Source organism: Barbus barbus, assembly GCF_936440315.1.
Source record: "Barbus barbus genome assembly, chromosome: 12".
In the NCBI taxonomy this organism is placed as follows: Eukaryota; Metazoa; Chordata; class Actinopteri; order Cypriniformes; family Cyprinidae; genus Barbus; species Barbus barbus.
The window spans coordinates 14,685,589-14,712,709 of NC_136740.1; the positions used below are offsets into that span (position 1 = coordinate 14,685,589).

At 36.2% G+C, this 27,121-nt stretch overlaps 1 protein-coding gene across 1 annotated transcript; it reads right to left on the reverse strand.

Annotated features, from left to right (window-relative positions):
- Window positions 1-5,096: 5,096 nt before the first annotated feature.
- LOC306877806 (uncharacterized protein) lies at window positions 5,097-25,423 on the reverse strand. The gene is made up of 7 exons (XM_079429781.1): window positions 25,368-25,423; window positions 20,594-20,757; window positions 16,874-18,323; window positions 15,249-15,690; window positions 11,380-11,474; window positions 7,338-7,768; window positions 5,097-5,975 (listed from the first exon to the last, which is right to left on the reverse strand). Exons 2-7 carry the CDS (start codon window positions 20,753-20,755, stop codon window positions 5,451-5,453), a joined length of 3,105 nt encoding a protein of 1,034 aa, XP_079285907.1. The 5' UTR covers window positions 20,756-20,757; window positions 25,368-25,423; the 3' UTR covers window positions 5,097-5,450.
- Window positions 25,424-27,121: the final 1,698 nt, after the last annotated feature.

Sequence of the window (27,121 nt, forward strand, 5' to 3'; positions counted from 1 at the left end):
AACTACACATTATTACACTGATTATTTGAAGCATTTGAATATACAGAACAAGTTGACAAACTAACACAGCAATAGAAACCCAACAGGTTGTGTTCTAAAATTCATTTAAAACAAGCAATTTCTCTCACAAAACACAAAAATTAAGAGAATAATTATTATATTTTTGTTACAGTATTCATTAATGTTAACATTAGTTTAAAAAATGTATTAAAAAAAACTGTTCATTGTTAGTTCAGGTCCATTAAAGATTATTATGATACAACTTTTGATTTTAATATTGCATTCAAATAAATGTTTGTGTTAGTGTAAATTAACATTAACTAAACTTAATAATAAATGCTTTTGAAGTATTTTATATATAATATAATTATTAATTATTATATTTATGCATTATATATATATATATATATATATATATATATATATATATATATATATATATATATATATAAAATGTTAATATTACAATTATATAATATATAATTGTTTTATATTACCTTTATTTGACACAAACCGAAAAACAATTTTATTCACTGACAATCAGATTCCACAAGCACACTGACAATCCTAACAATTAACTTCTAATCATTTGCTAAACATGTGTGTTGTGTCTCTTTAAGGGTTGTCATGTGCACCTGTTGTTAAGCAGGAGTCCCCTTCACTGCAGCCCTGTTTGTCTACACACTGGAGAATCAAACTCTCTCTCTTTCCCTGAAACGGCTAAATATGCATTCAACAGCTGTCTCTCCACCTCTGCTCTGCTCTGCAGCCTCATCAGCACAGAATCCCCTTTTGATGCAACCGAGCACAGACTCTCCAATAAGACATGAGACACAAATCTTGCGCTGGGATGACAGCGTTTCAAAGCCTCGTGTTCTATACCTGTAACCGGTGGTAAATCCTTGAATACAACCCTCATTTCCATAAGATTTCCTTGTTATTATTACAGAGACAAGCAGAAACCCAAGGGTACAAGGCTGAGAGAGAGAGAGAGAGAGAGAGAGAGAGGAGGGACTGAATGGTAGGGAAAGGAGGGACACGGACGGAAAAGGAAAAGGAAGAGGAATGATGGAGTGAATGGTAAGAGGGATGAGGGAATGGAGGTGGGATAGGGAGAAGGAGGGAATGGAAAAAGGAAAGAGAGAGAGAGAATTGACATTCAGCCTGTGCACTGTGCCTCACTGGTGGAATAATGATTAGCTACTCAGTATTCCAGTCACACAGCCTCTACAATAAATGGGGGGACAGAGGGGGAGAGAGAGAGAGAGAGAGAGAGATGGTATAGCAGTGTAACGAGAAAGACCGGCAGACGGAGAGCACATGTGAAAGAGAACGGGCGAGAAATACACCCGACTAGACCAGATAAGCATGACAAACCTTTCAACAGGAAAGTGCGCACACATGTAGCCATTTCAAAAACACACATAAGCATAATATGGCATTTCCCAGCACCGACGAAGCCGGTATATAATAGCTCTATCAGCATATTCGCACCTCATTCATCACATTTAGCCCTTCTCTCGCTCTCAAACACACACAGACGAAAGGTCAGAGCAATCCATGAGCGCTTCTTTTCCATATACAAACAAGCTCATGTGTTAATGAATATATATACCGCAGCAGCACCGCACATACACGTGCTGCAGCACGGATATAGCACACACACATACGGGCAACACACAAGGGGAAACACTCTATCAAAGTCACAGTAGGTACAGCTACCTCAGCAAAGAGACAGACGCAGAGAAAGAGAGGACTTGTGTGCACGCACACCACAAAAATATGCATCATCTTCCAAATATCTTAATCATTTAAACACAGAACAGATCTCATTGCACCAAAGTCGCTCACTGAACAAGTAAAACAGATGAAGAAAAGAATCGGGGTCAGATATTTGCGGTTGGTCTATACAGACACTCGTAGTCTTTACTCACTGGTGTATTGTAAGGTCAGCAGGTTTCAGCTCAGAACTGAATATGCAGCCTCATGGCTTGTACTCATGGGTAGATATTTATAGAATTTACAAGATAAAAAGCATGAAGGATAAAGGCGAACAAAGTGTTTTTATTCTTTAAGGCTTATTGACCGAGAAAATTACACAGCTTGTTGTTTTCCAGTTTTTTGTTGTTTGTTGTTGATAATATTTTATCAGTTCATCTTCACTGCATAATTCACATAATTATCTTAGATTTTCTCAGAAATCTGATTTATGAAGCAAAGATTAAATTAATATTTCAGTGGTTTAGCTCAATCAACGGAATTTGTGCCATAATGTTAATTAATAAAAAATTAAAAAAAATTATGACTGGACCTTAATTTTAACAAAACTCAAGGTTATGGTGAAACACTTATGTGAATGTGGTCAATATTTTTAAAAGCTAATAATTTTATTTAACCACTTACATAAATTCTTCTGCTGAAACGTACTATTTGAGCTGTGCAGTTGTTGATGTTGTTTTTATGGACTTTTTTCTTTTTACATTTAGGGTGTTATGTTATCATGGCAACAAAGTAGATATAACTTTACACAGAAAAAGTTAACAAGCATTTTTTTTTCCTTAGGGGTTTGAAATTAACCAGCCGATCTGTCTACAAAAACAACCATTCTGACCTTTCAATGCTGCTAGCTAAAACAAAAATATCAGAAAATCACTAAGATTTATATTTATTATTTAATGTGATTCAGAATTACAACTGAATTATAATTAAACCTTTTACATTTTACAAGTCAATCATTGTTTACAGGTACAATAAAAATATTTAATTGTATTTTTTCAATAACAGCCTATTTTGTGAATTTTGTTAGAATTTTAAAGGCTTAGTCTTTACGCTTTGTTTTTCTAATATTGGAGGCTCCTGGTGGTTGGAAGACATGATTTATGAATCATAACCCACCAAACTGGCTATTGAGTTATGTCACCCATCATGGTGGATTTTTTTTTCTTTTAAAGAAAAGGACAAATCTGTCAAAATTCATTTTTGTGGTAATCAACATTATGTGAAAATGCTGTTGATTGAGCTTAACATATCTGATCTAGGAATATTCCTTTCGTTTTGATAGCATCTTCTGTCACATTCTGCATGGTTCAGAAACAACTGTTATCAACTGTGCTGTTAACAGAAAGTAGATTCAATCAAAAGCATTTTGTATAAATCGATTATCTTATTTATTTGTCCCCTAAAGCAGTTCAATGGCAAAAAAGACTGCTGGTGCATCTTAAATTGCCAAATTGCCCATTTACATGAAGGTCACGCAGTAATTGCTAGACAAAGTCTGTAAATTAATGAGCTGGGGAAGATATCTATCAAATAGTTATTTGGGAATTCAGTGCAGGGAAGGGAAATGCTGTTTCGATATCACTGTCTATCATTTATGGGACTAATCATAATGATGCAGCAGCTGTATGGGGGAGGAGTTCAGCGGGCCCTGAGTAAATTGAGGGAGCAAAGAAGCGAGTGCAGGCAAACGCTATGAGCTCCAGTAAATTGGCTCTACTTAGCCTCAATCTCTCAATGAGCTGAGGTAATGGAGCTCAACTCAAACCTCATTCAACTAGTGAAAATTCATGACGAAATTTGCAGTTAAAGAGCCCAAAGTGTTGGTTTCACTGCAGTCATCACTTACATCTAAAACTGCAGGATCATTATCATAATGTTTGTGCTCTAGGGGGCTGGTGAACATCGAGAAAAAAAAGAGAAAAATGGAAATTTAAAACACTTTTTTCACGTTATTTCATTTGTGCTTGCACGAAAAGAGGCCTGATTCTCAGCACACTATTCTGAGGCGAATAGGCTGGACAAATTATTCCTCTTTTCTGCAAATATCTGGCCATTTTTTCCAGGAGCAGCACACCTGAGACCACACATTATACATCAGTGCACCATTTTTCATATGACTATGTTGCTCGGCCTGTAGTTAGGATGTTAGGATGAATTATATATATTACCTGGCTGAAGAATTGCCTATTCTTCAATTTTTACTATTATTATTATACATTTAGCTTTTTATTGAACCCTCTTTTGTTGCTGTTTGATGACAGAAATAACTTAAGTCACTTAACGTTGTGCATCACAGTAATTTTTAAGTTGGTTTCTGCTTTGTGTTCTGCACCCCTACAGCAGCGCAATCTATACTACCCCCAGTAATAAACCCAAATTATTAGCTTACTATTACTTAGGTTTAAAAAGCAGAAACAAAACAAAAACGCCATCCGTTTTCACGTGTCTCTCAGCTATCTCAAACGTTGAAAAGCTTTAGCAGTCCTGTGTGTTTTTGGTCTCTTTAAGTTACTTTTAAATTTGTAGCTATTTAAATCGTAAAAATAGCGAACACTCTGCATGCTCCAAACTCATGAAAACTGATTCAAGTTCATCCGTCACACACTGCTTCCTGTTCCCATATATGGACTACCAGCTGTGAACGCGTAAAATGATTGACAGATACAAGCTTACAAGTGTCAGACAATTAATTGCATGTCATTTATAATTAAATATGCATTATACTTTAAATGTATATTCAATGTAATCGGCCAACTCCCTCAAGTATAACTTTAAGCAATTTCTTCATTTGTAATTTCATAATTAGTTCTACTGTCTTGGAAATATGATTAAAGTGTACAGCTTAATGTTTTGATAAGCGTTTTAAAACATGAATTAAAAGCAGAATAAAACATGCTTTAATGTAATTTCTATTGAAACGTGTATGTCATGTATTTAGATATATTTGTTATTAAGTTACAATGAGTACATATAAAATATATACTATATACATTAAGCCTGAAGGAAAAATATACCTCTAAGATTTAAAGTACACTACAAGAGCACATTCAGTACAATTCTTTTTAACATTCTGAGGAGTGCTTGGAGTACAAGAATACTAGAGGATCCTGAAGTAGAAAAAAATAAATTAATTATTTTAAAAATTCTGACATGGCACCTTTAATTCATTCGAAATGATCAGCAAAAATTATTTTTCCCTGACTAGCCTAAGCTTCATGTGCAGTCATCAGTGAGTTGACAAGAACATACTACTTCATCAGCGACTTCATGCCAGTTTGCTAAAGTCAAAATCTCTTTAAATGAAACAGTAAAAGACCCCAGCACGCTCAAGCTTTTTATTAAAATTAAACACCACAAATTATGGTCCACTTTTTGTATTAAAGACAGATAAAACACTCAAACCATAAGATAAAAATCAAAGTGTAATTGCAATTGCCATTCATATGCAAAAACCTTTGTGATTTCATTTCTCCAGGGAAAGATGCGGAGTTGTTGTATTTCTATATAGCAAAAGCAAAATAAGTCCTAATCAACGAAGCATCTCTCAGAAATCCACACATAAATTTTTAAGTCCTGACCTATTGTTGAATCTGCCTTTTTCTTTAAAAAAAAAAAAAAATCTTAATTTTCACCCCCCACCCCATGTCCCCTTTGCATTCATCTGATTGTTTTTACACAGTCTCCTCTAAGATAACCTCAATAGTGTGAGGCACATCCTGACCTGCCACTACATTTATAGAGGGAACTGTGATAGTTGGCAGAGTGATGGTGGGCATGGAAAGGTTGGGGTGCAGGAAGACCACAGAGGAGCTGCCTTCCTCTGCCACCAGCATGCCCTCCTGGATTACAGGCATGGCGGATGAGGAGGATGGTGAAGATGAAGCAGACTCCTGTACAAAGAGGATGGTCTGCACCGCTGCGTCATCATCTGCGTTCTGTGCGGAAAGATCCACGGGGTCGTTGGCGTGCAGACGCATGTGCTTGTCGAGGTTGGGTCGTGAGCGGAAGGCGGTGGGACACCGAGGGCAGATGTAAGGCCGCTCGCCGCTATGCACACGGGCATGCTCCGTTAACCTTGCTGCTACGCTGAAGCTTTTACCGCACACCCAGCACGTGAACGGCCGCTCGCCGCTATGAATGCGCTCATGATCCTGGAGGTGTGGAAGCTGCCGGAAACGCTTCCCACAATGAGAGCACTGAAACAGAGAGGAGGTGAATGTGGAAGAGAATGAGGCTCATCATTACTGATTTGTTAATGAAAGAATTTCTGATTTTTGCACTGATAATGGAGAGAAGATGAAAAATATGCAAAAATTTAATGATTTTAGTTTAAAAAAATTATTATTGCAACAATGCTATAGTATTTTGTAAAAGTAATAGTTTGTAACATGGACATTAATAAAGTCTCTAAAGTCCACCTTATTGGATTATATAAAGGAATGATTATATAATGTAACCCTTGTATTTATTTATTTAATTTTATTTTATCCTATTTCTTTTTTCTTTCTCTTCTGCTTGCTACTTATTTATTTGTTTGTTTATTTTCTTTCTTTCTAACTGTCAAATTCTTGTCAATATGTATGTTATTCCTTCTTCTTTGGTTGTTTGTTCTAATGATGCTATTTTGTTTATACCTGAAAGACAATAAAAAGTTGATCACCAAAAAAATTAAAAATAAAAAGTTGATCACCAAAAAAATAAAAAAATAAAAAGTTGATCACCAAAAAAAATAAAAATAATAATAAAGTCTCTAAACTAAAGCATGAAGAATTTACAACATAGAAACTTTAAAAAGTCACTAATAAATATAAAATATATTTTATGTACCATTTTAGTAGATTTTGAAATATTATATTGATATATCATATTCACTGATTGTTTAAAACTCTTAAATGTTTGTACTTTATTCTTATGCTCTCCAAAGCTGCATTATTTGATCACAAATGCAGTAAAAACTGCAATATAGTGAAATGTTTTTACAAATTAAAATAACTATTTTTAATATTTTAAGTATTTTTTTCAAAGCTAAATTTGTAGCAGCCATTACTTCATTTTCACATGATGCTTCACAAATTATTGTAATATTATTGATTTCTTATTGCTATTAATGTTGAAAATAGTTGTGCTGCTGCTATTTTTGTAGAAATTTTATCTTATTTATTATATATTTGAAATATATATTTCGTAACATTATAAATCTCTTTACTGTCACTTTTGATCAATTTAATGTTTTTTTTTTATATATAAATAAATTTCTTTCAAAACCCCAAACAAACAAAAAACATCCTGATGACACATACTTGAATGGTAGATAAAATTATATTTATAATATTATATACTGTATACATATATTTTATAATATATTTATACTGTATGTATGATAATATTATATGATTTACAGATAATATTATATTTTAGCCAGAGAACAACTAATGACATGTAATATTTAACTTTTTTCACACAAAAACTAAATAAAAAATTACAATACAACTTAACTCTGGAACCAGCATTTATTTGAGCCATTCCAGATCTCTCTTTCCTGAAAAAGAGAAACATACCTCAAAGGGTCTCTCGTTGGTGTGTGTCCTCATGTGAACGGTGAAGGTGGACGCGTAGGCAAACTCCTTCCCGCAGAACTCGCAGGTGAATCGGCGTGGGGCGTTTCTTTTACCTAATGCTCCACAGCAGTGGGCCACGAGATGCTCCCCTAGAGCAGCGCTGGAGGCGAAGCGGCGTCTGCAGGGGGTGAGTGGGCACCGCAGGGGCGTCTGACCCGTGTGGGAGAGGCGATGCAGGTCAAGACCATCCTGAGTCACGCAGCGGTGGCTGCACATATCACACTCCAGCTGACCTCCCACCTTGCCTCTTCCCTGACCTTTATATCTGCGGCGGCCCGTGTCCTCCCCTGTGCAGCGCTGCAGGTGTGTGTCCAGCACTGTCTGATTCAGGAACTGAGAGCCACAGTTAGGACACGTCTTTGGTTCTTTATCTACAAAAAAAAGACAAAGAGTTTGAGAGTGGGGTAAGATGTGCCACCCAAAGTGGCAAACTGAAGTGAAAATTTGGAATATTGTATAAACATTTGCAAATAAAGCATAGTTTCCACTTTATGTGTTTGAGAGAACTAAACTGTTATTTCCTGGGAAACTGGTGCAAATGATCAATAATAAAAATGGACTTGCTGCAATCGGGGAAGCCACTGTAGCTCTTTTCTCCCACATAATTAATTATTTGTGGTTGAAGTGTGTAGATGAAATGCAATAACAAAAGCTGTTGTGTAATCTTGCATTCTGAGGCGAATGCCTGATGTGTGGGAACGCAATCCTATCAGACAGTTCTGGGAGGTAATTATGCCAAATCATTGTAATGACAGACTATGGCTCAGGCATTCAGAAAGACTAAAACAACATTTGAGAAGGTAAGCAGTGAGATTGGTCTTGCTGGTTTATCCAACTGTCCAATCATATGAAGTCACATGATTTTATATTCAGGAATTTATTCAGTAAAGGTTTTCAATCACATTTAATATGCATATTTTCTAATCAGAGTAAAAAAAAACAAAAAAAAAATTATATCAAAGCTAATTTGTCCATGTCTAAAAACACATCATACATATTGATGAATTGAAAAATTTAAGGCATAGTTCACGCAAAAATGAAAACTACCCCATGACCCTCAAGCCATCCTAGGTGAATGACTTTCATCTTTCAGACGAATACAATCAACTGAGTTCAATTAAAAAAGGTCCTGGCTCTTCCAAGCTTTATAATAGCAGTAAATGGGGGTCAAGATTTTGTACCAAAAAGTACATTCATCCACCATATCCGGGAGGTTAATAAAGGCCTCCTGAAGTGAATCAATGTGTTTGTGTGAGAAAAATATAATTTTTTAAAACTTTAGAAACTGTAATCTCTAGCTTCCACTAACTGACGTACACGGGTTCACAAGAGAATGGCGTTTCAGAGGATGACGGAGGATGTAGGCATAGTGTAAGCTGCATCACAAATTAGAAGTATAAACAAGTATTTGTAAAGAAAAATGGCGGAAGATTTCGAAGTAAGGCAGGAGAAGACTGGTTTTCCTTTGCTGTACAGAACTTGGTTCTCGCAAGGCTAGCATATTCTCACCACAGTTTACGCTACACCCATAAATCCATCCACTGGAACACCACTCTTTTGTGAACACGCATATGACAGTTAGTGGAAGCTAGAGATTACACTTACATTACCCCTTATTCAATTTTAAATATGGATATTTTTCTTTCACAAACGCATCGCTTCGCTTAAGAAGGCCTTTATTAACCCCCCAGAGCCATGTGGAGTACTTTTTATGATGGATGGATGCACTTTTTTGTGCTTCAAAATCTTAATAACCATTCACTGCCTTTATAAAGCTTGGAAGAGCCAGGACCTTTTTTAATATAACTCTGACTATATTTGTCTGAAAGAAGAAAGTCATATACACCTAAGATGGCTTGAGGTTGAGTAAATCATGGGGTAATTTTTATTTTTGGCTGAACTGTGCCTTAGATTATTAAAGTGAACAATTTTTTCCAGATTGGTAGCTATGGGGTAAAGTGTGAGATGCTTCAGGGTAAGCGGTGTCTGTGCTCAATTAAAAAATACAATTAAAATATGAATAAATCACATATCCTAACAATTCAACTTTATACTGGACATGACAGAGTTTACCCCCATGTTGGGCAAGTTATGCAAATGAACCGTTTTTTGTTTTTTTTCAGAGAAAAATCACCTCTTCCTGTTAGTTTTACTTATCTCTCATTTCTCCTTGAATTGAAGACAATGCAAGTTAAAAGTAGCCGACTTACCCCATTCATATTAAATGCATCCTAGAGTGCTTATCTACAATAAGAGAAATGGAGAGGCAAACAGATTCTCTAGTCTCCAGCTTCTGATGTACCGGGCATGAGAGATACTTATGTTTATGAACACGTTCCCTCACAAACAAGCAAAAATAATCTTCTGCTTCTTATCGAGTGAGAAAAACAAACATGTATTGTTTGTTGCTTATCTAAAAAAAAGGGCCGGAGAAGGAGAGGGCAACACAAACACAAGCACACAAAAAGCTCCCTCTTATTTACACAGGACCAATCAGAGGGAGGTGGCTGATAAACAGACATTTCACAGAATGCACAGCGCATACGCAGAAATAACAGCACTTTATGGGGGTCACGGGTGATGTGATGTTTTGATGCAGAGCATTCAAACTGTCAGTCTGTGACTCAGTCTCACTGACCTTTACATGCTTTTAAAAGCTTCTACTAAGCAACTCTGCACTCCCTTATTTACACCTGTATAAAACATCTATTCTGCTTCGTTCTCTGCTTCTGTTCAGCTAAAGAGATGAACAGCTGCGGCAGTGGACTGATCCGTGTAAGAGCTTCTGATCAGCAGCTGATCTTATCAATACACATACAACGCATCCTGATCAATGTGATCTTTGACCCCATCTATTTACTTGGAAGCAATCGATGAAAGCTCATTCATTTGACAGATCTGTCAGAGTGTGTGTGTGTGGTCAGAAACACAAACATTAACATTAACCCACACAGAGCTGCAAGTAGAAAGGAGACACTAATTACGCCACTTAATAAAGTGAGTTTGTGAGTGTAAATCCATGTTGATTTACTGCAATTATTATATAATATATATTGAACAGTTATTACAAACAGTAGCTTTAGAAGTAGCTTTATTTTAATTTGAATATATGTGTGTGTATATACAGTGGTGTGAAAAAGTGTTGGCCCCCTTCCTGATTTTTTTTTTTTTTGCATATTTGTCACTTTAATGTTTCAGATCATCAAACAAATTTAAATATTAATCAAAGATAACACAAGTAAACACAAGTACCTTTTGCTACTGAATTATCCACTAACCTAGTTAATAGTATTTTTGTCATAGATTATAATTATATATGCATTTATTTGTTGTTTTTCTTTACAATAAAGTTGTCTATATTTAGTAGATTGTTTGTAACAAAAAAGTCATGATCAGGTCAACACACATTGAGATATCAAAATTCAACACTCATTAAAAAAAACCTGCCCAGGTATCAGATTAATATCGGTATTGGCAGATACTCAGAATTTTTGGTATCGGATTGGGATCGGTTCTGAAAAAGTGGTATCAAGCCACCCCTAATATTACATATACATCCATATATATATATATATATATTATAGATAGATAGATAGATAGATAGATAGATAGATAGATAGATAGATAGATAGATAGATAGATAGATAGATAGATAGATAGATAGATAGATAGATAGATAGATAGATAGATAGATAGATAGATATTGATTTGTATGTGTTATATCTATTTTTTTATTTAATTTAAATATGCTTCAGTCTGCCACAGTGATGTAATGTCTTAGAACTAGCTTCATTTGAGGGCTTTTCTAAGCAATAAATGATATGTGCTCAATTAAATTAATGGGCATATTGTTGAATTAATTTGATTAAATTTTTAATCAATTGACAGGCCTAATCCTAATGCATGCATGTAAGAAATAGCATGTGAATGAGAGCTCGTAAGGATAAAAGGCTGAGTGTGTAATTGCTTCCTGCAGGCTGACCTTGGTGGATGAGAGAGTGAAGGTCCAGCTCTTTGCGTCGTATAAATGCCTCCCCGCACACATTGCAAGGGAAGGGATGGCTGGTGTGTAGGAGTCTAGAACAGCGAACAACAGAGAAAGTGAATAAGAAAGGCTGCATCATGCAATCCCTGGAGCCAATCCAGCAACAATCGCTGTGAGAAATTCACGTTTGAATTCACCCACATATCATAAGGCACACAGTCATGTACTCACATAGAGGTATAATTAACATCACCGGAAAATAATGCAGATTCAACTTTGAGCTGAAGAAACGTCATTAAACTGAGGCGTGCAGGAGAGTGGCGGACTCTATAATGTCTTAAAGCCCACTCGCATGGGATTAAAATCAGCAGGGTCCTTACTAATTATTCCTGACATCAATAATTACTGCTTATATTTACTTTCCAGTCCCGTGGCAATGTGTCTACTTTAACCAGTGCCCTCAGTAAACTGACATGAGGAAGAAATATCATCTGATTATTGACATTTTAATTAAGAAAGTAATTTCAGTAAATTACTGACATATGCATATTAGTCGTAAACAACCGAACAGTTTATCTGCATTCTGATCTTATTAGCTGTATCAGTGCTCTGGAAAATTAAGAAGGTTTGATGGTACTGAGATAATAACTCTGTACAATTGCAGCATTAATGTCTTTTACTCCTGTGCCACTGAGCATTATGAGAAATCCAGTAATGAAGGCCCTTGTGAATAGAGTTTCTTATAGATAAGAAAATTAGATAAGCATTATAATCTCACATAATGCATTATAAAGAGGCATTCTGCAAATCTGGTTATTGAACTTCTTTAGAATTCAGCTTGTTTCAGAGTAAGTAACAGCACATTCAATTGTAGTCAATATGCTGATGAGACCAAACACAGGAGGAAATAACTGCAATCATGTAAGGAAAGCAGTCATATCTCACACTACCATCATTAAGGTACTTCGCAGGAAGAAGCATTCACCCTGTTGAATGTTTTCATTTTCTGCTAGCAATGCCAAGCATTTCAATCTGAAAATCCATCATGTTTTGAATTTTTTTCTGTACTGGAAACATTCACTCTTCTTTACTCATTGCTACATTTCTACACATATTTCCTTTGTGAAAAATAAAGGGAAAAATATATGTACAATTATAAATTTTTATTGAGCCAGGTTTTTTTTCTACAAAGGTCTGGTTTTGATTCAATGTGTAAATATGTAATTTATAAAACATGTAAAATGTAATTTAAGCAATTCTGTGTGTGTCTTAGTTACTTTCATCAAATTGCATGAGGTTATACACCATTTAAGAGTTTGGGGTCAGTAAGATTTTTAAGCGTTTCTCAAAAAAGTCTTATGCTCACAAAGGCTGCATTTTTTCTTTCTTTTTTTTTGGATAAATGCTGTAAAAATAGTCATATAAAATATTATTACATATTAAAATAAATGTTTCTTGCTTATTTTAATACATAAATTGTAATTTATTCTGGTGTTGGCAAAGCTGAATTTTCAACAGCCATTACCATTACCTTCAGAAATTGTTGTAATATTCTGATTTGGTGCTCAAGTAACATTTCTTCTTCTTAAAAATGTTGCAAAAACAGTTGTGCTGCTTTAATATTTTTATGGAAGCCATAATGCATGTTTTCAACATTTTTGGTGCATAGAAAGTTCAAAACAACAGCATTTATTTGAAACAGAAATCGTTTTGTAACATTATGAGTTTACTGTCACTTCTGATCAGTCTCATGAATCCATGATGAAAAAAAGAATTAATAAAATATATATATTTTAATCTTAACACCAAACATATGCATGCATTTTATCTATCATCAAAACCAAAGCCACATGACAGCAAGATGCCTAACGTCTATGGTGACTGTTTAGCGCTCCTGTTTTTATTTCTTCAAGATTCACATCGACTGGATGCCAAAATAGGGCATTGCTAAATACATCGCATGGGAAATGAGAAATGTCAGAGGCACTGGTTTAATTGATCACTTCTTTTAGAGACTAATCAGACATCTTCCTGATGTTGTAGAGTTTGACAGGGCAAGTGTTTCTGGCGCAGAAAAACCTGTAGGGACGTGGACCATAACATGGAAGGGCACAAATAGAGCTCGTTAACCAACAGAAACATTCTATGATTAGTCCAGTGTCATTTCAAGTTTCCGCTCGAATCTGGCATCAGGCCCTTTGCTCAGACAGGCAGCAAAAATATTTTTTTTTGGTATATCTGACTCAAACCGGTCACACAAAAAAATACACGTAATGCTTTCTATGCTTACAGCTGTATACATAATTTTCACTCACTCTTTTGGTATACAAACAAAACTTATCTGTTCTCTCATCAGCACCGCAGCAAGATGTCATGATAGACAGCAGAAGAGGCAGTTTTCCGTCCTCTCTTCCCACACTGACAGCTACTTGGAGTTGTTGTTTGAGAAAGTCTGGCATCATGCTGACACTCACATCATTACTACAACAACCCATGTTGATGCACAGTATACTGACTACAATGTCTGAACAAACGGATTAGATTTCATCCCTTGCTAAATGACAGTGCGGACAGTTGCTCCTAAAGATCAGATTTGAAAACCAAATCGGATTTGTGCGCCACGTGAGATTATTTAAGATCTCGTCGCCAGCTACTTATACCTTTCCATCTATTTACAGTCAGATTAAATATCAGTCATCTATGGGATCAAGATAAAAAGGAGGATGAACATATGTCATTCCAAACCTATGTGACTTTCACATTTGAAACATCCATGCATAGAGATATACAGTGGTGGCCAAAATTATTAGAACTAAATAAGAACTTAAATGGTTTTAGGTCAGTTATTTCTATCTTTTGCTGTAGTGTGTCAGTAGGAAATATCAGTTTACATTTCCAAACATTCATTTTGCCATTCATTGTAATAATCCAGTGAGATTTTAGTCTGACAACAGCCAGTGCTCCACACAAAGATCTGATCTGATCATCATCCAATCTGTCTGGAATGACATGAAGAACCACAACAAGCTGAGACAGACTAAATCCAGAAGAACTGTGGCAACATCTCCAAGATGCTTCAAGAAACCTACCTGCAAAGCTACAGTACTGTTAAAGGTTTAGGCACTTGTGTAAAAATGCTGTAAAATGAGGATGCTGTCAAAAATAATGTCATAAATAGATTTTCTTTATCAATTAACTTCTATTAACTAAATTAAATCAACATTTGGTGTGAGACCAATCAACATTTGGTTTGGTGTGAGACCAATCAACATTTGGTTTGGTGTGAGACCAATCAACATTTGGTTTGGTGTGAGACCAATCAACATTTGGTTTGGTGTGAGACCAATCAACATTTGGTTTGGTGTGAGACCAATCAACATTTGGTTTGGTGTGAGACCAATCAACATTTGGTTTTTCAGGTAGCTTTGCAGGGAGGTTTCTTAAAGCATCTTGGAGACGTTGCCACAGTTCTTCTGGATTTAGTCTGTCTCAGTTTGTTCGGTTTCTTCATGTCATTCCAGACAAACTGGATGAGGATGAGATCAGATCAGATCTGTGTGGAGCACTGGCTCTTTTCAGACAATAATCTCACTGGATTATTACAATTAATGGCAAAATGAATGTTTGGAAATGTAAACTGATATTTCCTACTGACACACTACAGCAAACGATAGAATTAACTGACCTAAAACCATTTTAGCTGGTGAAAATACTAGTGTTCTAATAATTTTGGCCACCACTGTATCTATATGTATGTATGTATGTATGTATGTATGCATTATGTATGTATGTATGTATGTATGTATTTTGTTTTTTTTTCTGAAAGTGATGATGAATTTAGATTATTGGATGAAACACACACAGACCTGTGACTCTTCAGCTGGGACTCAAACTTGAAGCTGGCTGGGCACTCTGGGCAGATGTGCAGACGCCCATCACTTGATTGTCCCTTGCCTTTTCCTCTGCCTCTAATCTTACGTTCCTGGCTTTCACCCCCCTGGTGAATCAGCATGTGGCGTTTGAGTGACGTCGGCTGGAAGAAGCGCTTGTCACAGAGGGGACAGTTGAATATGCGGGATCCTCCGTGGGTCAGGTTGTGACGTAGCAGGTTGGACGGAGATGGGAAACTCTTTTTGCAAATTTTGCAGTTGAAGAGTTTCTCACCTGTGTGCTGGAACACATGCTCACGCAGACGGCTGCGCCGCGTAAAGCCCTGCCCACAATGTGGGCACTCGTGGGGCAGGGCGGTGCGTGACCAGTCGCGGCTCAGCTTGGCGGGAGCCTCAATGGCGCCGTCTGCTGCTGCTGCTGCTGACAGAAACACTGTTAACAGGAAATCTAAACGAAGGAGACTGTCCATGTAATATCGGATTAATATGAACCATAATCACAATCTGTTCAGATAATAGAAACTTGTTACATTTAGCACAAATCAATAAAATGCATCTACCACTTTCATGTACACTACTGTTCAAAAGTTTGGGGTCAGTAATATATACAGGAGTACATATGTTCTTGTGAATCAATAATCAGTCCGATAATACTACAAATTGTTTTTTTTTTTTACATTAAGCATAAACTTTACTTAACTACTTTTTTCTACTATAAAAATACTAAAATAAATAGAATACATTAGAATAAAATATTTATGATTATTATCATGCTTTCTGATCTTTCTGATCTGGTCCTCCGAAATCTTTATAGAGCAGAATGAAACAAAATTTGAAACAAAAAGTGACTTTTCTCTCAAATATTCCATGGCATGGACCCCTTGTGGACTTTAGATCCCAATTTGAAAAGCTGTAATTTTAAGTTATTAATCTAATTAATTTCAGTACTTAAACATAATTCATCAGTAAGTTTACAATTTTAACTTTATGGGATAGTTATAACCATTCATAACTTTTTTCTACCGTGGAACATAAAATGTGACAAAAGAAATTTTGAGAAATGTCTCAGTGTTTTTTTGACCACCCTTATGAAAATTAACCATGGCTTTGCTTCAAATAACCCCCCCCAAAAAAAAAAAACATGGTTACTATAGTTAAACCATGGTATCTACAAATTAACCATGGTTTTGCTACACTAACCAAAGTTTAAACATATTGTAGTAAGTTAAAAGGTATTGTAGTAAAACTGTGGTTACACAAATGGCAGCAGAACCATCGTTACTACACGTTAACTACAATAAAACCATGGTTAATTTTAATAAGGGCATTCGATAGCAACTAAAACTGTTTGGTTAACTTATCAACATTCTTTAAAATATTTTCATTTATTTTCCACAGAATAAAAAAAGTCATACAGGTTTGGAATGACATGAGGGTGAGTAAATGACAGAACTATTCTTTTATGTATTGTTCAACTTGAATTACTTTGTAATATTTTTTGTACCAGAATCATAGACTTACACTGTCAGTTAGTAAAATGCCCAAAAAACAAAGCAAATATGGATTTCCTACTTAGTTGTGTTGTATGCACTCAGTCTGACCTGGTTGTATGAGGTTCATGTTGTCTCCATGCCTCACAACAGCTGGAGCTGCAGTAGTGTACAGCCTGCCTTTCACTTCACCACCAGGTGGATCTCCCGCAGCTGTGTTCTTATGTTCCCGGCGATGGTACAGGAATTGGGTGGTGCTCATGAACTCAGCCCCACACTCTGCGCAGGTGTGCAACGCCGCCTCCAGGCTGTGCTCGGTTCTGCGGTGCTCTGCCAACTCCTGGTCGCTGGTAAAAACAGATCCGCACTGATGGCAGAGGAAATTCAGTCCTTCTTTGCTCAAAGAGGGAGCTTTCTCAGGTTCCATGTCTGCGCTGCTTTCCACCTCTCCTTGGCTCTCCTCAACCACAGCACTCTTTTCCATCGCCACATCTCCTTGCATCTTATCAACGACCACCTCCATGCCTTCTTCCTGGTTTGCTTCATTCCTCTCCTCCACCATCTCCACGATCTTGTCCACCAAAATATCTGTGCCTTCCACGGCAGGTTCCTGCTCAGTCTGGAGAGCCTCGCATTCTCTCATCCCATCATTTTCCAGTTCAACCTCCACATGTGCTGCAGGTGTCTCAGTTATGGTTTGTTCCAGAGTGGTCACCTCCATTAGGCTCTGGCCTTCTCCGGCTGTGGCTAAAAGCAAGAGTCCCTCACCTGGGGCCTCCAGCATGGCTGTGGAGAGCTGAGGAATGGCAGGTTGAGCCTGCTTGGGCTTGTCCTCCCCCTCTGAGCGGTGCTGCTTTCGGTGATAGAGGAAAAGAGTGGTGTTGAGGAAGCCCTCTCCACAAACCATGCAGCGGTGTATGGCATCCTTCAAGCCGTGCTGATTCTTACGGTGAGTCACAAGCTCTGGAACAAGGCTGAAGCTTTGCCCGCACTCCACACAGAGAAGGCTGGAGGGGGGCTTAGCCTTTTTTTGCCCTCTGCGCCTTGTGGCGGGACTGTTTTCTTCAGCTGAGGACTCCACAGGCACAGTTTCCTGGGAGAATGAAGTCTCCAGAGGTTCTTTGGGGACACTGTTTCTCTGTACGGCCTTAGGCGTCGCTACTCTTTCAGAAACCTCTCCAACTGCCACAAATACCTGACTAGTGCTCTCCATCTTTAATTGAGCCAACCTTCCCTCTTCATTCAGCTCCATCTGTTCGTGTGCATTCTGGGCCTGCTCAGTGTCCTGATATTCTGGCTGGGTAGAAAGCAGTTGGACTGCTGTTCCAACACTTTCGTCACTCTGTTCTCCTCCAGGTCCAGGTCCCGTCTCAAGGCAACAGCCCATTTTGCGGTGCTGCTGCCACAGTGAGAGAGCATCAAAGAGAACCTCACAGTCAGCACACTGGTACAGAACACGTGGAGCATCCGCCTGAAGCGATTTCTTCTGTTCTAGCAGTGATGACAGATCAACAGCTGTCTGAGTCTGGATATGGGGAACTGACATAGCCTGCATCGCCACCTAGTGAGATGAAAGAAAACATACACATCAGGTAATCTCATGACAAACAATGACAAGTGCAGAGTAAAACAAAAGTTTGCAATTGCACTTTGGGTCAATGATATGAAAAAAATATTTTTTTTGAACTGGCACAGCCTGCATCACTACCTAGTAAGATGAAAGAAAACATACACATCAAGTAATCTGATGACAAATTATGAGCGAAATAAGTTTGTAATTGCACTTTGTATCGATGCTCTTTTTTAATATATTAGCCCCCCCCCCCCCCCCCCCCCCAAAAATACATTAACATTACTCTTACATACAATCAATTTAATATTTTTGTGCAAAGTCCAAAAATTAAGTCCTGATTGCCTAAGGAGGAAAAAAAAGTATCTTTAAAATAAATAAAAGTTGTTGTTTTCTTTAATTTGGCATAATCCTTTTATTATTTCATAAAATTATTAGAAACATATTTTAACTGCTTCACTGCAAGGTCAATACGTCTCTTAAAATATCAGATAATTTGGCTTTTCTGTAACAAGGCAAAGTTGGTTCTGATTGTTATGTCATGTCATGTGGTGCAACTCCCCCAAAACTCAATATTGATGAATTATTAATTCATATTTGTAAGAAAGAAATTATATATTTAAAAATAATTAATAAGATTTTCACATTGAACTGACATGACACAAACTGTTTGTGTTCGCCATGCTATATTTTTTTTTAAATAGTTTAAGCACCCACTTAAGCGATCTTGATGAGAGGGTATTAAGAGTAGAGAGGATGACTCAGAGAGACAGGGAGGTTTGGACATCCATAAACCGGATGGACAGATGCACTTATGTTGTATCTATTTTCAGCGTGGATGTTTCAGATGAGATAAGAGCAGATGGAGATCTAAAAACAAAGTCAAAGAGATGATGACACTGCAAACGGACATAACAGGCTGCAGCCTCGTCTCGTCCACGAGCTGATATGGAGCAGCGTTATCATCGTATACTGAAAATGAGGTGAACAATACTGATATTAAAACATGTATTAAGGGGTTATGAACCGCCTCTGTTTTTTTTCATTTTATACTGCTCTCTGAGATCCACTAGATTTTAACATTAAAAAACAATTTAGAAGTAATAATTAACACTACATGCGCAAATCAGTGAGCAGGGCTAAACAGGCAGCGATGTAGAAGCAGGCGTTGATCTTCTGAGGAGGCGGCGCTTATCCTTTAATAGGCTTTAATATAAGATGTTTTTAGACTATATTTTTATAGAACAGTGACCTATTTGTCAAAAGATCAAGGGAATTTTGGTTTCTCAAATCATGAGTAATTTAAAGTAACTGATGCAAAATAAACAAAAGCCAACTTAAAACAAACTTGTGACATATCTGTCAATACTCTATCACCTGTCTCTGTTTAAGAGAAAGCTGTAAGTTCATTTTTACCACTTTAAAGTGTATTTTGCGCATTCATTTTCACAATCAAATTCACAATGACATTTCTAGTCAAACAGATTTTTATGTGAGCATCAATCCTTGCAATTAAATCTCTGTATTGCAAGTATTCATACATAAGTCTGCACTTATTTAATTAATTTAAAAGCCTGTTTAAAAAAAACTAAATTAAAAACTAAAAAACATTTTCAATGCACATTTTCTCATTTGATTCACCTCTTTCTGAGTGGTGTTTCTACTTGTTTAAAAAGCAGAAAGACAGAAAATGTATTTTTCGGCTGTGACTAATAACTAGCTTGAAGAGAGCTACTCCAATCATTATAAAAACAGTCAAGCATTAATTCCAACTTGACTGTTTTTATAACAACTAGAGTAAAAGTGCATCAACATTAGAGCGTAAAAGACAGAATCTCAAGTGCCTCATTTCCCCCCTGTAGTGAAGAGGCAAATTAGGAGTTGCGTAAAAAAAACCATCCGCTTACAAAATTATCCTTTTACATTTCAGCTCTCCATTCAGGATTACTGGAAGCTGCTCTTCAAATTTTCTAGTCTATTTTGGATAATTATAGTTACGAGTTCAAGGGGTATTAAGGGAATAAAATAGATTACATTTTTCACAGGCTTTCAGGAGCTGCATGGTAATTGCACCCCATTTAGAGATAATGCTGAGTAACACCACAATGAAAAATTAGCTTTTTTTTAATGAAAAGGAATTTGACAAATCCATCTCATGCGAGTCTTAGGAAAAAGATGTCTGCCTGTGAGATTTATCAGAAAGATAAAGTATTGAAGTAGTTTATGGGTGAACTGTAATGCTGGTAGACATGTGGTTATACCTGTTGCAGACCGGCAGCGGCGGCTGCAGCCTCGATAGGGGTCTCGTTGGGCAGGAGCTGTGGATTCTCCGCAGTGCAGGTCATCTGATGTGCAAGCACTTCCTCTAGCGTGGGAAACTCCCGATAACAGGGAAAACACATGTACACTGAAGAGGACTCCATGGCTGCTCAAAACAAACAATAATATGCTTAAGTAAAACAATTATACAAGTTTACATTTGATTAAGGGTAAAAAGGTTTGACTCCAATAACAGCACCCTCTTTTGATGCAACAGAGAATGTACAACTAAAAATAAATTACAATAATCCTAATCACACTCCCACTGGACCCTTTCAAATAAAGTCATTAAAAAATATCTAGCACTTAACATTCATTTAACAAAAAGAGGTCAAGATGCATACCTTTTTATATTATTTTATTTTTGGCATAGTCTTTATTTGTTTAATTTTATTTATTTATTTTACAAGGCCTACGGGTTTTTTGACCTATACTAAAAGCTTATGGTTTTTATTATTTTATAGGTAGTTTTATTTTATTTTTTTACACTTCACAATCATTTTATTGAGAAATGAATTAAATTGATAAAAAAACAGCAGTAAAAAAATAAATGTACAAAGTTAAAAAATATTTCTATTTCAGAACTTTTTTCTGAGCTTCCTATTCTTCAGAAATCCTTAAAAAAAAAATTACATATCATGGTCATAAAAAACTGTTTCTTGAATATTAGAATGATATCTGAAGGATCATGTTACACTTAAGACTGGAGTAATGACTGCTGAAAATTCAGCTTTGCCAACACAGGAATAAACTATTTAAAATATATTAAAATAGAAAAGAGTTATTTTAGTTATTTTATGTAATAATATTTCACAATATTACTATTTGTATTGTATTTGTGATCAAATAAATGCAGCCTTGGTGAGCATAAGAGACTTAAAAAAAAAAAAATCTCACTAACCCTAAACCTTTACAGTAGTGTAGCCCCCCCCCCAAAAAAAAAAGACAACTATATCAGAGAGTCTGTAATGACAAATATTTAGAAAACAATAATGCTGCCATGCCACACCTCCATGAAGTGACAGACAGGAAGAGGATAGATGGAAATGTTTTAAGGAAGACAGGAAGATGAGTGTGAAATAACAGACATTCCATGGCAGATGGCAAGTGAAATGTCCTTACAGCATGTTATCAGTGTTAACATGAGGGGGCTGAGTGCTACATGACGTGCAAACTGTGGCAAAACAAAGCCACACTCATTAGTTTCACTCCACATAATTTATCAAGACGGCACAAAAGACCAAATAATTACAGCTGAAATGTCACAAAACAAGCTTAAATATGACTCAGTCAAGTTCATCCTGGCAATCATAAACATGCAATTTAAATGTTATAAACAGAAGCAAAGCTGAACATAGCCTACATGTATGCAAACTAGTGCTGTCAAACAATTAAATCGCATCCAAAAAAATTAAATAAAAATTGTTTACACAATATACGTGTGTGTACTGTATATATATTTATTATGTATATATAAACACACACACATGCATGTATACATTTAAGAAAAATATGTTGTTTATACATTTAAAATATTTTTTATATAATATCAGTTATATTAATATAAATATATACATGGAAATATTTTCAAAATATATACTGCATGTGTGTGTATTTATTTATATATATGTATGTGTGTGTGTGTGTGTATATATATACACACACACACACACACACACAGTATACATATATTATGTAAACAAAACTTTTGTTTTGGACGTGATTAAATGCGATGAATTATTTGACAGCACTAATGCAAACACAACAAAATATGGATATAAAATGATTCCTCCTTTTACTGGAAGGCAATATTTTATGTCAGTCAGTATATAATATGGTTCACATGGCTTATTTATGTAGTAATACTTACAGATTATCGGTTTAACCAATATTTGTCACAAATATTCAGACTCTTTATTATAAGAAGCTACTCGTTCTTCAATATCAGGTCAACATATATATATATATATATATATACACAGGTGCTGGTCATAAAATTAGAATATCATGAAAAAGTTGATTTATTTCAGTAATACCATTCAAAAAGTGAAACTTGTATATTAGATTCATTCATTACACACAGACTGATATATTTCAAATGTTTATTTCCTTTCATTTTGATGATTATAACAGACAACTAATGAAAGTCCCAAATTCAGTATCTCAGAAAATTAGAATATCAATTAAGACCAATGCAAAAAAAATTATTTTTTAGAAATGTTGGCCAACTGAAAAGTATGAACATGAAAAGTATGAGCATGTACAGCACTCAATATTTAGTTGGGGCTCCTTTGGCCTGGATTACTGCAGCAATGCGGCGTGGCATGGAGTCGATCAGTCTGTGGCACTGCTCAGGTGTTATGAGAGCCCATGTTGCTCTGACAGTGGCCTTCAGCTCTTCTGAATTGTTGGGTCTGGCGTATTGCATCTTCCTCTTCACAATACCCCATAGGTTTTCTATGGGGTTAAGGTCAGGCGAGTTTGCTGGCCAATCAAGAACAGGGATACCATGGTCCTTAAACCAGGTACTGGTAGCTTTGGCAGTGTGTGCAGGTGCCAAGTCCTGTTGGAAAATGAAATCTGCATCTCCATAAAGTTGGTCAGCAGCAGGAAGCATGAAGTGCTCTAAAACTTCCTGGTAGACGGCTGCGTTGACCTTGGACCTCAGAAAACACAATGGACCAACACCAGCAGATGACATGGCACCCCAAACCATCAATGACTGTGGAAACTTTACACTGGACCTCAAGCAACGTGGATTATGTGCCTCTCCTCTCTTCCTCCAGACTCTGGGACCTTGATTTCCAAAGGAAATGCAAAATTTACTTTCATCAGAGAACATAACTTTGGACCACTCAGCAGCAGTCCAGTCAAGACGCTTCTGACGCGGTCTCTTGTTCAAGAGTGGCTTGACACAAGGAATGCGACAGCTGAAACCCATGTCTTGAATACGTCTGTGTGGTGGTTCTTGAAGCACTGACTCCAGCTGCAGTCCACTCTTTGTGAATCTCCCCCACATTTTTGAATGTTTTTTTTTTTTCACAATCCTCTCCAGGGTGCGGTTATCCCTATTGCTTGTACACTTTTTTCTACCACATCTTGTCGTTCCCTTCGCCTCTCTATTAATGTGCTTGGACACAGAGCTCTGTGAACAGCCAGCCTCTTTAGCAATGACCTTTTGTGTGTTGCCCTCCTTGTGCAAGGTGTCAATGGTCGTCTTTTGGACAACTGATTGTGTAGCCTACAGAACTAGACTGAGAGACCATTTAAAGGCTTTTGCAGGGGTTTTGAGTTAATTAGCTGATTAGAGTGTGGCACCAGGTGTCTTTAATATTGAACATTTTCACAATATTCTAATTTTCTGAGATACTGAATTTGGGACTTTCATTAGTTGTCTGTTATAATCATCAAAATTAAAGGAAATAAACATTTGAAATATATCAGTCTGTGTGTAATGAATGAATCTAATATACAAGTTTCACTTTTTGAATGGTATTACTGAAATAAATAAACTTTTTCATGATATTCTAATTTTATGACCAGCACCTGTATATGTATATGTATATGTATGTATATATATATAAAGTGTTATACACAGCTTAAATTGCAACAGAAATGTGCATGCCAGTATTTTAAATGCATGACAGTATTTTAAACTAAAACATTTTTATTGTTGTTATTTATATTGCATATTACATTTTTTTCACCAATATTCACACATTTTAACATAAGTGTTGCTTCCTCATCATTGTCATAATTGTCAAAAATACTGATATAAATGCCATCCAACCAGAAGAGTATTACAAAACAATGACAATATATTACTGTGTATAACAGGAAACAACAATATTCATTAAGTTGCTTTTAAATAACATTATTTTTAAAAGTTTAATATTTAACATTGTGCTGTAATTATTCTTATATATTTACATATCTTTCTACAGTACTAAAAATATTAATGTTTTTTTATAATGCATTTCGTGTTTTTTATCATTTCGCCTAAAAATTGAATACATTAATGCCTTCAAGGCTTTATTGTCAAAACGCAGACATAAAATCATTAACAACGGTTTCGCATATCGGTCATATGCCACACATAAACAAACGTTTCTGTCATACAATACCGTCACCGATATTGATAGACCTTTACATTTTCAGTAATAATTACCATCCACTAATAACTAACAGTTATGTCTGCAGCAAACACTTCATCCGGTTAATAAGCTACATGGGTTTCTCTATTGCACCAAAAAAGGTGTTAAAGCTGGATGATCTGGAGGGCCAGCAGAATGAACACAGCGCCACTCAGAAGCTAATAAAGCTAACACCAGTTAGCCTACAGCCTCAACTAGCGCGCTCTGCTGGCCTGCTAGCATTTAGGATTCACCATCTCCCTTTTACTGAGCGACGGTAAATATGTGAGAAATATATTCTTCATTTGGTTTATTGATAGCTATGTGTTCAAAGTGCAGCCGCTATGCGTGCTTGGTCGCGCTCAAACATTGAACACACAGCGCGAGCGAGAGAGAAGCGCCGAAGAAGGGCAGCACGCGCTTCTTCGGTGGTAGTTTGGCGGAATCCGCCCGTTAGCTAAGGGCGAATGTCTCCCCCAGTCGAGTCTCCGAGACGACAGCTCGTATTAAATTACAGAAACTGTAGATAGGCTTGGATTAGTCGCAAAAACATTGCTCCGGTAGTATAAAATAAACAACTCACCGATTATGGCCTTGTCCTTTCGTAACTGTCAGAAATGTTATTTGGAACGTCTCAACAAAACGCGATCTCATTGGTCCGCAGCACTTTTCAAGTCCGCCAATAGAATTCCCCTGAAGTCAAGAGTACTTGCCAAAATACGTCATCTGGGGCTCTGCAGGGTTAACATCACTTGCCATAATGTTTCTTTGTCAGAGATTCATCCTTTTGATACAGTGATTGGAAAGATTTGCTTTTTATCTCCCTCTTCCGGTCGGAACGAAAGAATTAGACAACTGTTTCAGGCTGAGATAACTTCTCTCCCATATATTTTATCCCACTGGAATGGTCTATACGATAATATTCCATGGAAGAAGGTGTGGACTCTGTCATCTAAATATTTAATAACTAATAAGGTGAAGGAGGTTTCTTACAAATTACTTCATCTTTTCTACCCTGTTAAGCTTTATATGAAAAAAATGTTTCCAGATATTGATTCTTTATGCTCCTTTTGTGAGGCTGAAGATGAATCTATGTCCCATCTCTTTTGGGAATGTACATATGTTAATTTATTTTGGAAGGATTTTTGTACTTTTGTATATGCTTTTTCTTCACAAAGTTTATTTTTGTTATATAAGGATGTCTTATTTGGTTGTCATAACTTTACTAAAGAAGACAAGGACAGATATTATTTGATAAACTTATTCATTTTTCTTGCAAAATTCTTTTTACACAAATGTAAGTTTCAAGGTGCTAAACCTCACTTTCCTGTTTTCTGTAAGGACCTTAAATCTTACCTGGACACTCTTCTTACATCCAACAATTCCAAAGCTCTTAAAACTGTCTCATTGTGTCATTTTCATAATATTTTCACGATTTTGTAACTAACTGTATTCCTAATTGCACTTACCCCTGGCATTGTTTACTTAATTTTTTGTATGTTCTTTATGGCATTCAATAAAAAAAAAAAAAAAAATCACTTGCCATAATGAATAATATTAGATTAGTATTAGATTTATTGGATTATAGTGATTTGCTGGAACATAGTTTTATTGTTTTCCTGGATTTTTATAAAGCTTTTGATTCAGTTGAACATAAATTTATATTTAAATCAGTGGAAAAATTTGGTTTTGGTGAATATTTTTGTAACTCTATATTACAACTGTAGTAGCACAATTAAATTAAAATATGGTACTTCTCCTAGATTTTGCTTGTCACGTGGTATTAGGCAAGGGTGTCCATTATCCCCTTATTTATTTTTACTAGTTTCCCAGATATTCGCTTCTTATATTTCTAATAGTGGTCTTCATGGTATCTCTATTGCTGACAAACAGAAACTCATCAGTCAGCTGGCTGATGAAACCACTCTTTTTTTAGCATTAAAGTATATCCAGCAATGCTCCAAAGCATCAGGCCTGTTCTTGAACCTCTCAAAGTGTGAACTGATGTCCATCAAAGAATGTCATTTGTCAGAAATTTGTAATATTCAAATCAAATATCAGGTATCTTATTTAGGTGTTATTATAACAAAAAATGAATTGGAAAGATGCTCCTTAAATTTTAATCCATTAATTGAGAGTACTCAGAAAAAACTGAATATGTGGCGTGATTCTCTCATTGAAGGGAAGAATCTTACTAACCAAAGCTGAAGGTGGTTCAATCAAAATGGTTCAATCTGTAATTACTTGTTAGTTTTTAGCTAAGCATGGAATAGTTGGTAATTGTTGCTGATGGGGTTCTCGTGCTTTTTAGAGGTCTTTCTTTTCCAATCTCATGTC